At 37.9% G+C, this 16427-nt stretch overlaps 1 protein-coding gene across 1 annotated transcript; it reads left to right on the top strand.

Annotated features, from left to right (window-relative positions):
* Positions 1-9960: 9960 nt before the first annotated feature.
* Positions 9961-10350, top strand: LOC308496686 (sperm surface protein Sp17-like; the record flags this gene model as incomplete). Its single annotated transcript, XM_081046273.1, has 1 exon — positions 9961-10350. One exon carries the CDS (start codon positions 9961-9963, stop codon positions 10348-10350), a length of 390 nt encoding a protein of 129 aa, XP_080902399.1.
* Positions 10351-16427: the final 6077 nt, after the last annotated feature.

The raw sequence follows: 16427 nt of genomic DNA, 5'->3' as shown, positions 1-16427 counted from the left end.
CTATCCACTACCCATATGACATCGCACACAGCCATTACAATGCCTTGTTATTTTAAAATCTTAGGTCAAACATTTTGCTTCCTGTTATGAGGAAGAGAAAGAGGTAGGCTTATACTGACAGATCAACAAATCACGGTACTGTGCATAACCCATAGTCAATCTTCACTGTTAAAAAAATATCTCTTTTGGAAGTGTGTCTCAAATGTGACTTTTCTTTCTCAGATATGTCTCAGAGGAAACAGGGTTGAGAACATCTGCCCCAGTTTATACTATATCCACCTACCTAAGGTACATTCTTAGTCTGATTTCCTCCCCATCCCAGTTGCTAGGATGTTTTCTTGCTAGTGACATCACTTATGTTGGGAACCTTGTGGAGAAGAACAAGTGGGAAACATCTGGACTAGTTCTCTCTTCTGTGTCAGACATCTGTAGAGAGCAAAACGGAATTCAGTCTCAGTGCTCAATTTTAGATTTTCTTATGAATAATTATTAATTTTAAAATTCATTACAAAATATATCAAGTATGAGAAAAAGATGGAAAATAGTATATCAGATATCCTAGTATCCACTATCCAGGTTTATTAAATCTTAAAATTTTGTTATATCTATTTCAGATCTCTATATATTATAATATCTATTATAAATACTATGTTATCTATTACATGCATAATATATGAATATAATATATAGGTGTGTATATAATATCTGTCTATGTGTAACACCTATATCTATATAACAGATATCTATGTATAACACATCTAAAATGGATATATAATATGAGACTATTATTTATATGTAAGTCTAGATACATATACATTAGCTCAAGCTTCTTACAATTTTATTTTCCAAATCTATATTACTATTTTTTCCCCCATTTGATTTATCAATTGCTGAGGTAATTTTGTTAAAATCTCCCTTTGACAGCGGATTAAAAATTTATTCCTTGTAATTTTACCTATTTTTACTTTGTATTCTGAGGCTGCTATTAGACGACTACAAGTTTAGAATTGTTATATGTTATTGATGGTATATATTTTATCCTTATGACATGACTCCCTTTTTCCCTAGTGTAATAATTCTTATTATATTAAATAGTAATATAGCTACATCAACATTTTTGTATTAAATAGTAATTATTATATTAAATAGTAATATAGATACATCAACATTTTTGACAATCTTTACCTGCTATGTATTTTTATATATTTGGTTTCAACCTTTCGTATTCCAGTGTGTCTCTAGTAAGCAGCTTATATCTGCATTTGTAAAAAGCTGGTGCTCTGTTAATCGAGGACCATCATCCATTTATATTTTTGTGATTACCGATATGTTTGGGTATCTTCTTGTTACCGTCTTTTGTATTTTCTATTTATCATGATTTTTCTGTTTGTTTTGTTTTCTGTAATGTGTTATTTTTAAATTCACTTTTTTTTTTTTTTTTTAGCTAACTAGAAGTTAGGTATTCAATTTCAATTACATTTTATTTGTATTTTGATTTAAGAAAGTCTGGATTTACTCTCGTACTGCAAACTATATTTTATTTTCAGTGGAGTAATAGAAAAAATTTAAAGGTTTTAGTCTTGTGTATAACAAGTTGTATATGCTTGAAAGCCATTTTTAATATCAAGCTAAATTATAAATTCAATTGGAAACCAAATGTAGCAAATGACTACTTTAGTACTGTTGATACAATTAGTTGAGTGAACTTCTCACTTTTCAATCAGTTTTTGATGTGTATAGACATAGTCCACGTCCACATAGTCCACTTAGCTTGCATTGTGGTAAATAAATAATGTATAATTTATGAAATAAAAAAAGGAAGTCTGAAATTAATCAATATAACCAACTTCTTTCAGAACTATGTATGCAGGAAAACCATTTCCTATAAGTCATTTCCAATAATATGTTATACTTAGTTAATATTCTAGTTCCATAATGTTTTTCCCTTGCAAATTTGCCACTTTTATTATTGTTTTACATGGTGTATTAAGGTTCTCTAAAGAAATTATATATCTGTCTCTATATCTGTATCTATATCTATATCATCTATAACTATCTATACCGAAATCTATAATCTATATAGTTATATCTATATCTTGCACTATTGCATATATTTTGGGGACACAGATTTATCACCATTTCCATTTTTGAGGACTTAAAGATTTTTTCCTCTTTAGAAAATTTGAGGAACTGGCTCACACAATTATTAGAAATTGGCTAGTGTAATTGTGAGGAATTAGCTCACACCATTCTGGACCCTGAGAAGTCCCATGATCTGCTGTCGGCAAGCTGGAGACCCAGGAAAGCCAGTGGTGTAGTTTAGTCTGAATGTGAAGGCCTGAGAATTGGGGGAGTAGGTGGTTTAAATCCCATTCTGAGGAGCTGTAGAAGACAAGATGAAATGTCCTAACTAAAACAGGCAGACAGGAAGCAGAAAAGGGGAGAATTCCTCCTTTCTTGGGCTTTTCTATTCAGGACTTAAACAGATTGAATGATGCCCACCTTCATCTGAGAAGGTAACCTATTTTTCTGAGTCTGCTGATTTAAATTCTAATCTTACCCGGAAACACCTTCGCAGACATACACAAAAATTATATTTAATTTGAGTACCCTGTGGCTAGTCAAGTTGACACAAAACGTTAACCATCATATATGATCAAGGCTTGTTAGGTATATTTTTATTTTTTCTTATCTTATGTTTTGATTACTTTAAAAATGTCTTTAATCATTTTATATTCTTCATTCTTAAAGTATTCAATTATCTGAAGTTCTGAGGGTTTAATCTCACTCCACTGAACTTTGTTACACGCTTGTTACCTCGTTTGGCTCTTGTTCATGATGGATTACTAAGTACTGAGTTTTGTGGTTTTATATTATGAGTTCATATTTAGCAGAACTTTTATTTGTTGGAATAGTGATGAGTATATGTCCCTCCTGTGTGGTTTTCTTCTGGCAGGTGTTCCAGGGAGGTTACCATCCTAGAAGCTATTTATCTGTTAATTTTTTTGGCTTGGAAAGTTGCTGCATTCTCTTGTGACATTGACCCATAATTGAATTCCCAATGAGGAAATTCCTTTTTTGCTTTTTCCTACTCAGAATCTAGGCCAAAAGAGACAAGCTTCCACAACATCTCCTTATGCTGGTGGAGAGATTGCTAGTCTACTTTTTTACTATGCTACATGTGAGGGCAGGGGAGGGAAGGTAGGTAGGGCCTAGTTTCAACTCCCTACTTGGTACAGTCTCAAGGATTTTTGCTTTAACACCATGTGCGCATTAAAACCCAATTCTCTGGATCAAACTCTTTAATAAATGGGAATTGTTAAAAATGGTTGAATAGAGGGGACATCACTACAGATTCTATGGACCTTAGAAAGAATAATAAAGGAATACTGTGACTAATATGCACACACATTTGAAAAAACGAACAAACAAACCCAGTTCCCTAGATTAGTCCAACTGGTATAAATATACCCCACCAATCCAGGTTGGCTGCCACATTAGCACACTCATATAATGCTCTGTTTTCCACTAACCTCTTCATTTCTGGCATTTGGGAATTTCTATTACTTTTCTTTGTGAGCTTAACTATACATTCAAAAAGATGCTATATCTGGCATTTCTCTGTGTTAATGTGGGAGGCGTTTTCAGAATATTGAGTCCTATTAATAAAACTAGAAATTTTCAGTGTTCTATTTAATCTATCAAGGATCTTTTTCTATATCACATCATCATGGCCTAATTTACATACATGTCACACACACAGATGCATGTACATATGCATGTACTCTGTCTTCTATTTTCTAGTCTCTCAACCCTATGGAAAGCTTAGTACGTTCTTAATTATAAGCAATACAGTGCAACTCAGCTTATCAAAAGCTGTAAATCCTGAACTTAAGTCAGTTGCATATAATAGACTCACAATTAATACCTACGTGTAATTTTATCCTTTATAGGGTCTAAGTAAAAAAGTAGAAGTTTGAATGGCTATAAAAGTATATGAAATCAGAGGAGCTTTTTTTAACTTTATTTCCCCATTTATTATCAATAGAAACTGCAGGAAGTACAGCATAGTGGTTAATACCTGTGCAGTCAGACAACCTGTGTTTGAATTGAGACTTGCCAATCTATGACATTGAGGAACCTACTTGATCTCTGTATGTTTCAGTTTTCACATTTGTGAAATGAGAGTGTTAAATGTTGTGAGGGTTAAATGAGTATCTATCTATCTATCTGTCTATCTATCTATCTATCTATCTATCTATCTATCTATCTATAGATAATGTTTGGCATATAGAGAGATCTCAATAATATGCTAATTATTGCAACTACTATTACTATAATTATTTTTATGCTCAAAAAAACTCAAACGCATTCAAAAAAACCTCTGAGGACCTATGCATTTGGTTGAACTGTATGAAATTGCCATGATTATATGTGAAAAATCATTAAATATTGGCAATTTTAAAAGGTTCAGATTAATACTTGCTTTAGAGTATGAATCCTATTTTGAAGTTAGTAGAGAAAGAAACATCAGAAGGATGAAACTTTGATAATAGAAACACAGATGAGGACTCAGTTACTGGGAATAGTCAGAAAAGTCCCTAAGTGTTGAATTTGTGCCCAGTTCAATTCCCCATTGGCTGGGCATTTAATTTTATTGTGATTTGGTTACTCACTTTTTAACTTTGCCTAACTTAGACAAAATTTTACCAGTAAGTTGCAGAAAAGTTATGTATTTCAGTGTATTGAACTGGCCTGTATATTTGAAATTAAAAATCCCATTTTGGAAGTGATCATTAAGAATGGGAGCCAGACAGCTTGTTAGTTGGCTGGAGCACCTCATTAGTAAGCTCCTCAGGTGGGCTGCTGAGTGATTAGGAAAAAGAATTGAGAGTGGATTTACATACTTCTAGATTTGATCTTCTTGTTAACACTGGATAGCTGATTAATAACTGTGGAGAAAATAAAGGTCCTGCTGGTGGCCCAGAGGGAGTAATATCTAATTAGAAGAAACATCCCTTGCCAAAGAGAGCTGTTGCTTTAAGGTAGATGAATAACCTTCTGACAGTGGGAATTGGAATTTAGCCGAATTCCTGTCACTGCCTCCTGTAATTTGACTTGTGATTCCCTGACAAGAAAAGTGACTCTGCAGACATAAACCTCCCACACCTGAGCCTCTCAAATGCTATCTGACTCCTTTTGAATTCATTCCTTTTTTAGAGATCAGTTATTAGGTAACCTCTCCAACTCAGTTTTTATGATTAAGGTAAATTAGAAAATTAGTAACAATTAAGTCGGCTATGGAAGAGGTTTGAGATATATAGCCTGTCAAGACATGGTTATTACATTCTGTAGCACTTAATATGATCTCCTCAAGACTTTGGCTCATCTAGCTTCTTGGCTGGCAGGATTTAGTTTCTATTCCTACCCCAAAACCAAATGGTGACTGAATGTTGACTCGAATGACAAAGGAGGTATTACCTCATCTCCAAGCCTGTCAGAACTTTTAGATGACCATGAGTCATACCCTTTTTTAAATAAAAAATTATACCAGTAATCTGTAATAAAGATAGACAAAAGAAAAACCAAAACTAGATCACCCATGATCACTCAGAAAATGCCATATTTAATACCTTGGGCGTAAACTAATGCCCTGAGTGGAAAGAATATTCAGCCTAGGGCAGATATGTACAAGTATGACTTTCATTAGGAAAGGCACTTCCTCTGTGTAATAGAAGGAAAAAGAAGAAAATAGCTGCAAATGGAGGATGGATGGCTGAAATATGAGGGGCTTGGCATGGTGTGCCCTGTATTCTTTTATGAAGCATGAGTAATGATCATTAGCTGAGGATAAAAGGGAAGGAATTCAGAGTTTTAGTGGAGAGGTGAGGTATGAAATAATGGCACATGGGAGAGGGGATTAGGAGAGAAAATTAGAAAGATTTCTGGCATGGTTGAGTGTAAATTTGAGATTGGTCAGTATGAATTTGACCTGTTACCATTCTGCCTAGCTGGGTGTTTTTCTTTAGCAATAACTACTGTTTCTGATAGAGGCACAGAGGAGGTAGATGATATTGGATCCATGCATAGTTTTTGGTTTTGCTTTGGAAGGAGTTTAAGGAGTTGAAGGTATCTGCAACTATCACCGCTCTAATTCTGAACATTCTCATCACTCCAAAAAGAAACACGAACCCATTCTAGTGCTACTCTCCATTTTCTCTTCCCATCAGCCTCCAACACCACTAACTGGCTTTCTGTCTCTATGGATTTCCCTATTCTGGACATTTCAGATAAGTGGAATGATACAATATGTGGCCTTTTTTGTCTGGCTTCTTTCATTTGTTTTCAAGGTTCATCATGCTGTAGCATGTATCAGTATGACATACCTTTTTATGGCTGAATAATATTCCATTGTAATATTCCACACCACATTTCATTTTTAAAAATATTTTTATTAAAATACAAGTATAGCTAACATACACTATTATATAAGTTTCAGGGGTACACCACCGTTATTCAACATTCATATACCTAAAGAAGCGATCCCCATGATAAGTGCAGCAACCACCTGACACTGTACCACGCTGTCACAATATTATTGATTATATTCCCTAGGCTGAACGTTACATCCCCATGACTTATTTGTTTTACACCTGGAAATCTGGACTCTTATTCCCCTTCACCTTTACCCCCTTTTAAAAATTTTCAATTACAGTTGACATTCAGCATTATTTTATATTAATTTCAGGTGCACAGCATAGTGGTTAGACATTTACATAATTTAAGAAATGATGCCCCGACTAGTACCCACCTGGCACTATACATAGTTATTACTATAGCATTGACTATATTCCCTCTGCTTTACTTTACATCCCATGACTATTTTGTAACTACCAGTTTGTACTTCTTAATCTCTTCACTTTTTTCACCCTGTCCCCCAACTCCGTCCCACAACAGATCTAGTACCCATCTGACACTATACATAGTTATTACAATACTACTGACTATATTCTTTATGCTATACCCTACCTCCCCATGATTACTATGTAACAACCAATTTGTACTTCTTAATCCCTTCTTTTTTTCACTCACCTCCCAACCCCCTCCCACCTGGCAACCATCAATATGTTCTCTGTATCTATGAGTTTGTTTCCATTTTGTTTATTTTCTTTAGATTCCACAAATAAGCAAAATCACATTGCATCTGTCTTTGTCTTACACTCCACTCAGCACAATACCCTCCAGGTCCATCCATGCCACCACAGTGGCAAAATCCCATTCCCTTCCATGGCCAAGCAATATTCCATTGTATAAATGTACCACCTCCTCGTTATCTATTCTTCCATCGACAGACACCCAGGCTGCCTCCACATCTTGGCCACTGTAAACACTGCTGCAATGAACATATGGATACACATGTTCCCACAAAGTAGCATTTCAGTTTCTTAAATAACCTGAAGTGGGATTCCTGGGTCCTTCTTTGTCTTTTGTTATAGCCTTTGTTTTAAAGTCTCTTTTGTTTGGTATAAGTATTGCTACCCCAGTTTTTTTTTCTTTTCATTTTCATGAAATCACTTTTTCCATTACTTTACTTTCTGTCTGTGTGTGTCTTTCAATCTGAAGTGAGTCTCTTGTAGGCAGCATATGTAAGGGTTTTGTTTTCTTATCCATTCATCCCTCCTATGTCTTTTGATTGCAGCACTTAATCCATTTACATTGAAAGTAATTGTTGATAGACATGTATCTATTGCCATTTTGTTATTCATAATTTTGATCTTTTTTTTTAATCTTAAAGAAGTCCTCCTAATATTCCTTTTAATACTGGTTTTGTGGTGATAAACTCCTTTAGCTTTTTCTTGTCTGATAAGCTCTTTATTTATCCTTCGATTCCAAATAATAGCTTTGCTGGGTAGAATAATCATGGTCGAAGATCCTTGCTTTTCATCACATCGAATATTTTGTGCCAATCTCTTCTGGCTTACAAAGTTTATATTGAGAAATTAGCTGATAATCTTATGGGAGCTCTTTTGTAAGTTACTAGTTGCCTTTATCTTGTTGCTTTTAGGATTCTTTCTTTGTCTGTAACTTTTGCCATTCTAATTATAATGTGTCTTGGTGTAAGCCTGTCAGAATTCATCTTGTTTGGGACTCTGTGCACTTCCTGGACTTGTATGTCTATTTCCTTTGCCAAGTTAGGAAAGTTTTCAGTCATTATTTCTTCAAATAGGTTCTCAAATCCTTGCTTTCTCTCTTTTCCTTCTGGTACCCCTATGATGTGAGTATTATTACTCTTGATGTTGACCTGGAGGTCTCTTAAACTATCCTCATTTTTTTGTGGGTACTTTTTTTCTTTTTGCTGTTTTGATTGGGTGTTTTCCACTACCATGTCTTCCAAATTGCTGATTCGATCCTCTGCTTCCTCTAGTCTGCTGGTGATTCCTTCTAGTGCATTCTTCATTTCTGTTATTATATTCTTCACTTCTGATTGGTTCTTTTTCATGGTTCCTAGGTCCTTTTTTATGTTTGCTGTCTCTCTGTTGAAGTTCTCACTAAGTTTTTTGAACACCCTTATAATCATTGATTTGAACTCTGTCTCTGGTAGGTTGGTTGCCTCCATTTCGTTTAGTTCTTTTTGTGGAGTTTTCTCCTTTACTTTCATTTGGGACATATTTCTTTGTTTCCTCATTTTGGCTGCTTCTCTGTGTTTTTTTTTTTTTCCTATGTATTAGGTAGATCTTTTATGTCTCCCAGTCTTGGCTGGGTGGCCTTATGTAGTAGGTGCCCTGTGGGGTCCTGACACCTGCTCCAGGTACTTCAGAAGTGGCCCTTGTGTGGGTTGTGTGTACACTCCTGTTGTAATTGAGCCTTGATTGCTATTGGCACATCAGTGGGTGGGATTGACCCTCAGGCTGATTGGCTGTGAGGTTTGGCCATATCCACAGCTTAGCGCCTGCGTGCTAGGGGCTTACCCCACTGAGTGGGATTCACTCCAGTGGACTCTGGCGCCTGTTGAGACTGTCCTTTGAATGTGCCACTTGGGATAATTGGGTGGTGCTCTGCTGTGATCTGAAGCCAACTTCCAAGTAGGTTGGTTCTGGGGTCTCTTGAGAGGGGCTTCAGTGCAGGTCCAGGGCAGCCACTGCCTGTGATTGGCCAGAGACTACCTGGTAGGAGCTACGAAATAATGTGTAGGAAGGGCCATGCTGTGAACTGAGAATGGTTGCCACCAGTACTAGACCTGGGGTAACTCCACAAAAATCCAGGACACCCCAAGGCCTGCTGCCACCTGCCAGCTTCCTTAAGGTTCAGCCTTGATAAAGCCTCATGAGGTACTGTGGGGACAGAGCCCCAGAGAGCAGTTTCCAGGCTCTCCGCCTCACATGGAGAGCTGCTGGCTTGGGTAGTAGATGGCTGTCAGCTGTGGCTAGTTGGCCATTGAGCCATTGGCCACTAATATAACTGCCGCGGCTACGTTGGGGAGTCACGGAGAGTCGAGGGAAGTCAGAGAGTTGGTCGGTGGGCAAAAAAGTGGACAGCAGGTCTTGTGAACCCAAACTCCAGTGAGACTATAGTGGTGTGACTCCCCTACCTATGGCTCCGTGGGTGTTTTTTTTTGGCCTCACCATATCCTGTGTTCTTATGTGGGGAGCGGGACCAGAGACCCTGCAGGCCGCCCTGCACAACACCCCTGTATGCCTCCCATGACCCCCGAATCACCATCCCTCCACCGAAGCCCAAGGTGAGTGACTGTGAGAGTCTCTGCATGGGCCATTTAAGAGGATATCGGAGGAGCCACTGGCTGCCGCCCGCCGTGTCTTATCTCTCCCCTTCTCGGCCACTATAGTTAATTAAACAACAACAACAAACGGTTCCCCAGCAACAAGAAAAAATAACAACCAGAACCATCGGCACCAGCTCTGGGAGAACTAAGAGGCACAATAGGCAGTTTCCTCCAAGGAGATGTCGATTCCATTCTCCAACACCCACTACCGAATTCCACAAGGATTTGGGAATCTTATTGAAGGGCTGACACGTGAGATTCTGAGGGAGCAACCTGACAATATACCAGCTTTTGCAGCAGCATATTTTGAGAATCTTGTAGAGAAAAGAGAGAAAACCAACTTTGATCCAGCAGAATGGGGGACTAAGGTAGATGACCGCTTTTATAACAACCATGTGTTCAAGGAGCAAGAACCACCTGAGAAAGGAAAGTCTCAGACAGCTACGAGGGAGGAGACACTAGTCACAGCCTTAGAATCTTCTGAAGAAGATAAGGAAAAAGTGGAAAATGCTGCTGTCAAAATCCAAGCACTCTTCTGGGGACACTTAGCCAGAGAGGAGGTGAACTAAATGAAAAAAGGTGATCTTTAAGAAGAGAAAACACAGGAAAACAACTGAGGAGACTGGTTTTGTCCCCCACCCCAACCCGAAAACATGAAAAAATAATTCAAAGCCATCAACCTTATTGTGATTGTTGGTTTTTTTTTCCTTAGGGAGATTTGATGTAGTGAAATAACACTTGTTGCTATTGTGAAAATCTGTCATGAGCATTTGTTTAATATACATGCCATTGAACACACACACGCAAACACACACACACACACACACACACACATACAAGAGGATATCTAGGTTTCCTGCAGCCTTCTATCCCACTGGATGGTCGGAATCCCCACTGTTTTTCACAGATGTTGTGGGGGCCCCTTTCCCCAGCACCAGTACTCTGGACTGGGGAGGCCCGTGTGGGACTGGGGTCTCTCACTCCTCCAGAGGAAACTCCATTGCCAAGATATCCCTCCCGGTTCCCAACCACCAACACAGAGGTTTGGGGCCAGCTTGTTTGGCATCTCCACACCTCCTATCAGTCTCAGCATGGCTTCTTTTTTATATTCTGAGTTATAAAGCTTCTCTTCAGCCAGAGCTCAGATGTTTCTCCAGGTTGATTGTTCTATAATTTAGTTGTAATTTTAATATGTTCATGGAAGGAAGCGGGCACAGTGTTTATCTACTCTGCCATCTTGGATCTCTATTGTCACGTTTTTCATTTATCCATTCACTAGTTAATGATATTTGCGTTGTTTCCTTCTTTTGGCTATTACAAATAATGCTGCTATGAACTCTTGTGTACAGTTTTCATTTCAATATACATTTTCCATTCTCTTAGGTATATACTTGGGGATAGAATTACTGGGTTATATGATAATTATATGTTTAACTTTTTGAAGAACAAGCAAACTGTTTTCCACAGTGGCTGCATCATTTTACATTTCCACCAGCAATGTGTGAGGCTTCCAATTTCTCCACATTTTTGTCCAAACTTGTCATTTGCCTTTTTATTTTTTTATTACAGCCATCCTAGTGGGTGTGAAGTAGTAGCTCCTTGTGGTTTTTATTTGCATTTCCCTAATGATTAATGATATTGAAATTTTCATAATTGTATTTTTTTTTACTCCAGAATTTCTATTTGGTTCCTTTTTATAATTTTTAGCTGTTCTTTTGTATCCCCTATCTGGTGAGATATAATTTCCATGGTTTCTTTTAGTTCTCTGTACATTGTTTACTTTGCCTGTTTAAGCATATTTAAAAGAGTTAATATGAAGTATTTGTCTAGTAAGTCCAATGCCTGGGCTGTCTCAGGGACAATTTCTATTAATGTTTTTAAATTTCATGTTTATTGGTTTTCTTATTTCTTTTCATGCCTTGTAATTTTTTTATTGAAAACTGAACATTTTGAATATTAGAATATGGCAACCCTGCTAATCAGATTCTCCCCATTACCTAGGGTATATTATTATTATTATTATTATTATTATTATAATAAGAGTTTATTTGAGCCAAACAGACAACATATGCTGGGAACAAGATCTCAAATGCTCCTTATCTAGGGTATTTTGTTGCTGATTATTATAGTTGTTTGTTTAGTGACTTTTCTGAACTAATTTTATACGGTGTATTCTTTGTCATGCATGACTATTGAAATCTCTGCTCTGTTAATTTCATGGTCAACCAGCAATTCTATAGAGATGTCTTTAAATGCTTGGAACCAACATGAAAATCTCCCATTCTTTGGAGATGGGCTCTGCGAGAGTCTGGGCATGCCTTCAACATTAAGCCAAGTAGTTTACAACTCTGTTTTAGCCTTCACTTCTTGCCTGTGAGAGCTTAGAGCTTTCTCGAGTCTTTTTTGAGCATGTGTCCAGTCTTGGGCATGTGTACGGCTTTCTAGATTCCTAGGAATATGCAGGAGATTTTCAAAGCCTTTATTCTCCAAAGCATTTCTTGTTCTAGCCTTTCCTTCCAAGCTTTTCAGTTTGCCTATTGTTTAGCTCAATATTTATCCCTTGCCTTGGGATATATTTTTGCTTTAAACAGACATACCTCACCTCCCCATTCTCCCAGCCCTTCCCCCTCTAGGTAGCTGCCTCATCCCTGAGAAAGTTCTGTATTATGTGAAAGAAAGGCAAACCCTTTAAGCTAGATCTTCAGTGTACCACCAGACCAGTCAAAACAAACAACCATAGTCTTTAAGAATAAGGTCTGCTCTGCTCCCTTCAGTACTAGGTACCTGTACTTGGAAAGTGGGCTATTGTCTTCAAGGCCACTGCCAAGCTGCAGTTGGAGAATGGGATGAGAGTAAGTTAAAAATGCCACAAAGCTCTCTTCCTGAGACTTTGCTGTTTTTTCTTGAGTAAGTGTCCCTTACTTACGATATGCTGATTAAAACCTAGCATTCTGAAAAAGCTGATTCTGACAGATTTTGCCAGTTTATATATTGCTTTTATGGAGAAATAGACTTTTAGATTTCCCTACTCCACTATTTTCACTGATACCACTCAGTTATTGAACCATACGGCATATTACCTATTTAATGAAACTAAATTAATACCAGATGTTTACTTTATTTGCAAAGTCAGAGTAACAATTTAGATGATTTGGGGGATTCTGTCTCTGAATTGTGAGAGCTTGGTCATTCCTTTATTATACAGATCCACCGTCTAGGAACGAAACTCTATTCCTTGAAAATGAGATGGAACATTCTAACATCTAAACCTTTTTCTAGATGTTTTACAGACTACAACTCAACCAATGATAAATGCACATTATTAGCATGTGATGAATACTTCAGTTATCTTTAGATGATGTCCCTCTGTGGGCCAGGGGAAAATATATTTGCAATCTGTGAGACGGGGGTATTTCAGTTGATAGCTAATAGCACCCATTTTATGTTAATGTTTGTTAGGTTCATATTCAGAATACGACATTTTTCTGATTTTTAAAACATATTTATGTGCTGGTAGCTGTCCAGGCAGAGCCTGAAGGTATAAAAAATAAGTCTTCTATTGTTATAGGAAAGAAGAGAGTAAGCAAGATACCTTTTTGGTTGAACTTTTTCCCCCCTGTGGTTAATTCCTTAGATTTGAAGATAGATTTACACTAATCAGTGCATTTCAGAGAATTTCACATGAGGAACTCACAACTTTGGTTAAAAGTGAGACTGGTCTCCCACGAGGTTGCATTTAGAGATGAGTGATTGGCTCACTGGTGACTATCAGGATTTTTCTCATGTCATGAAGATCTCAGCCTGAAAATCCAACTTTTGTTCACCCTAAAAGTTAAACAGACGTGGACATGTTGGAGGACATTGAGTGAGCCCCTTGCGAGTTCACTACCTGAGGGCTGACATACCTCTTAGCAAAGAACTCATCTGTAGGGATGAAAAAGTCATGTGTACCTGTTTTCTTCAAAGACAGTGGGCCAAAGTGGCAGAGAAGAAGGGATTCTGAGTTCAATTTGAGGTCTGTTCTTTGTCTTGCCTTCCCCTTTTTCCCTCCGCCCAGCGCAGCTTCAGTCGCATGATTGAATTAATTCTGGGGAGAGAGAGTTGCAATAGAAAAACAAACAAAAAGAGTGATTGTTTCCATCAGTGACCTCAGCAAGTTACATAGCAACCTTGAGGCTCATGTGTAAAATGAAGGTATGAAACTAAAACCCCTTCGGACGCTAACATTTTATGATTCTATAATACTATTCATGAATATTCTCCCCTCTATTGTTTTTCTTTGCTAAATTTCAGAGAGATCACCTCCTCCCTCTGTTCCTGTACTCTCCATACGCACCTTGCTGAATGGGTAATTATCTTTTCCAGTGAGAGCAGGAGGCAGGAACGGTAGTCATCATACCTCTTTTTACATTGGTCTTTATGCAAATTATTATTTTCTGTCCATCATCATTGTGTTAACTTGATGGCCATGCTAATATGCCAGATCTAGATTTGAAAGTAATTCAATATTTTTCATTATACCTTACCTCCCCCACTCCCTTTATTCTCTGATTCTCACTTTATTTTTGACAAATTGGAAGATACAGCAGGATTGCATTAGGCAACAAATAACAGAATACCCAACCAAGAGTGGTTTAAAAAAACGGGGTTTTATTTTTCTCAGTAAGGGAAAGTCTGGAGGTAGGTGGCTTCTTGCTTTGGGTGAGCAGCCCAGAAAGGGAAAGCCTCTCTATTGGCATCTCTATGATTCTGGTGATTTCCTCAGCCCCAAGAGAGCTGTTGTAGCCCCGGGCATCAAACTTGTGTGCAAATATCACTTAGGATTTGGTAAGGAAAACAAAAGGAACTATATGTATTGAAGCATGAAACCTTTTAATATATGGAATTAAATGTTTACATAAGGAATTAAATGTTTACATAACCTTTTAATATATGGAATTAAATGTTTACATAAGGTGAGAGAGCACTACTGATGACCTCAGCATGCAGCACCCAAGTGGGTGGTGCTCAGAGCTTACAAGTTACTACAAATCTCAAGAACCTCTGCAAAGCTCCTACCAACTGTCTCTAACTAAAACAGCAAAGTAAGTTGTTTTTAATGGCTCTGGAAGCTGATTCAAACACACGTTTGTCATTAACTTACTGGCTACTGTCTCTGAAAGATGCTAGCCTCTCATTGCTGTCTTCAAAATTTCAGGCGAGTATCTTTTATGGCAAACTTGAACTCAGAACCATATGGGAGAGGGAATTCTGGGAACTATAGTTACTTGTTTTTCCTTTGTGGTGCTAGAAAACATTAGAAGGCACATAGTGGAATTGATAAAAACAACCTATCACTGGTTCGCATCAGCCTTCTTAGAGTGCTAAACTTGCATCTATTCACATTTCAGTGGCTACAACCCTATCACAGGATCACCTGTGGCTGCAAGGAAGCTGAAAAGGAAGAAAAAAATAGCTTTTCTAGTCTATAGAGTAGTAGTAGTTAGGGAGAAGAAGGTTGGAAATTAAATTAATAGTAAGAAAAACAAAACAAAAACAGTGTGTGCCAGAGAAGGGCTCTAGCACTTATATCTAGGTTGATCATATTGATATTTATAAAGCTCCTGATCAAATAGAGCCTTTCAGCCCACAAAATGGAAGTATAGAACAAATACTCATAAAAATAAACCCACAGGGGTCTGTTATGTAGGTGGATTTTGGTGCCTCTCTTGGCAGCTGACTACTACTTTGTATGCGTGTATGTCCTGGAGCAGGGATGGGCTTTTCCAGGTATTCTTGTTCTACCTTCAAGCCTTGGCAGGCCCTGCATAGCAGTGCCACTCAGATCATGTGTCCCACTCCCACCTTTCTTACGAGTGCTCAGCATAGTGAGCTGTGGGAGCATAGAGGAAGGGCACTGAAATCCAAGTCAGGTCTACAGAGGAGGTAACCCATGAGGTGAATCCTAAAGTGGAAGTAGGAGTAAACCAAGTAGATAAGGGTCAGATTGTGGGCTGTATGGAAAAGGCTGCTAAGGTGAGGAGGACAATTCTTTTTTTAAAAATTCAGAATATTATCGGCTGAATTGTACGCCCCCAAATTCATATGTTTAAGCCCTAAATTCCAATGTGACTATATTTGGAGATAGGGCACTTGAGCTTACATGAGATCATAGTGTGGAAACCTAATCTGATAGGGCTGATGTCCTTATAAAGAGATGTCTCTCTCTCTGCACACGCACAGGAAAGTCCTTGAGAGGACACAATGAGATGTCCACCCTCTGCAAGCCGGGAAGAGAGGTCTCATCAGACTCCAACTCTGCTGCACCTTGATTTTGGACCTCTAGCCTCCTGAACTGTGAGAAAATACACTTCTGCCTTTTAAGCTACCTAGCCTGTGGTATTTTTTTATGCCACCCTAAGCAGACTAATACCGAGGATACGGTCAAACTCAAGAGGAGATTCAGAATCCAGTGAGCATGAATCAACTCCAAAAGTTTATTCTGTCCTTAAGCCACTCCACTTTAGATGAGGGATCCTGGGAGATGAAGGGTCCATTTGCCTTTACTTTGGTCACATGTGCATTCCCAAGCTAAAGAGGGCACCACAATATAAAATTCCACCACAACCGCATATAATACAAAGGTGTTGACTGGAGCAGGTGAGAT

This window comes from Rhinolophus hipposideros, assembly GCF_964194185.1.
Source record: "Rhinolophus hipposideros genome assembly, chromosome: 4".
Classification (NCBI taxonomy): domain Eukaryota; kingdom Metazoa; phylum Chordata; class Mammalia; order Chiroptera; family Rhinolophidae; genus Rhinolophus; species Rhinolophus hipposideros.
The sequence above is the reverse complement of the archived record's forward strand: the minus strand, read 5'-3'. Positions and strand labels throughout refer to the sequence as shown.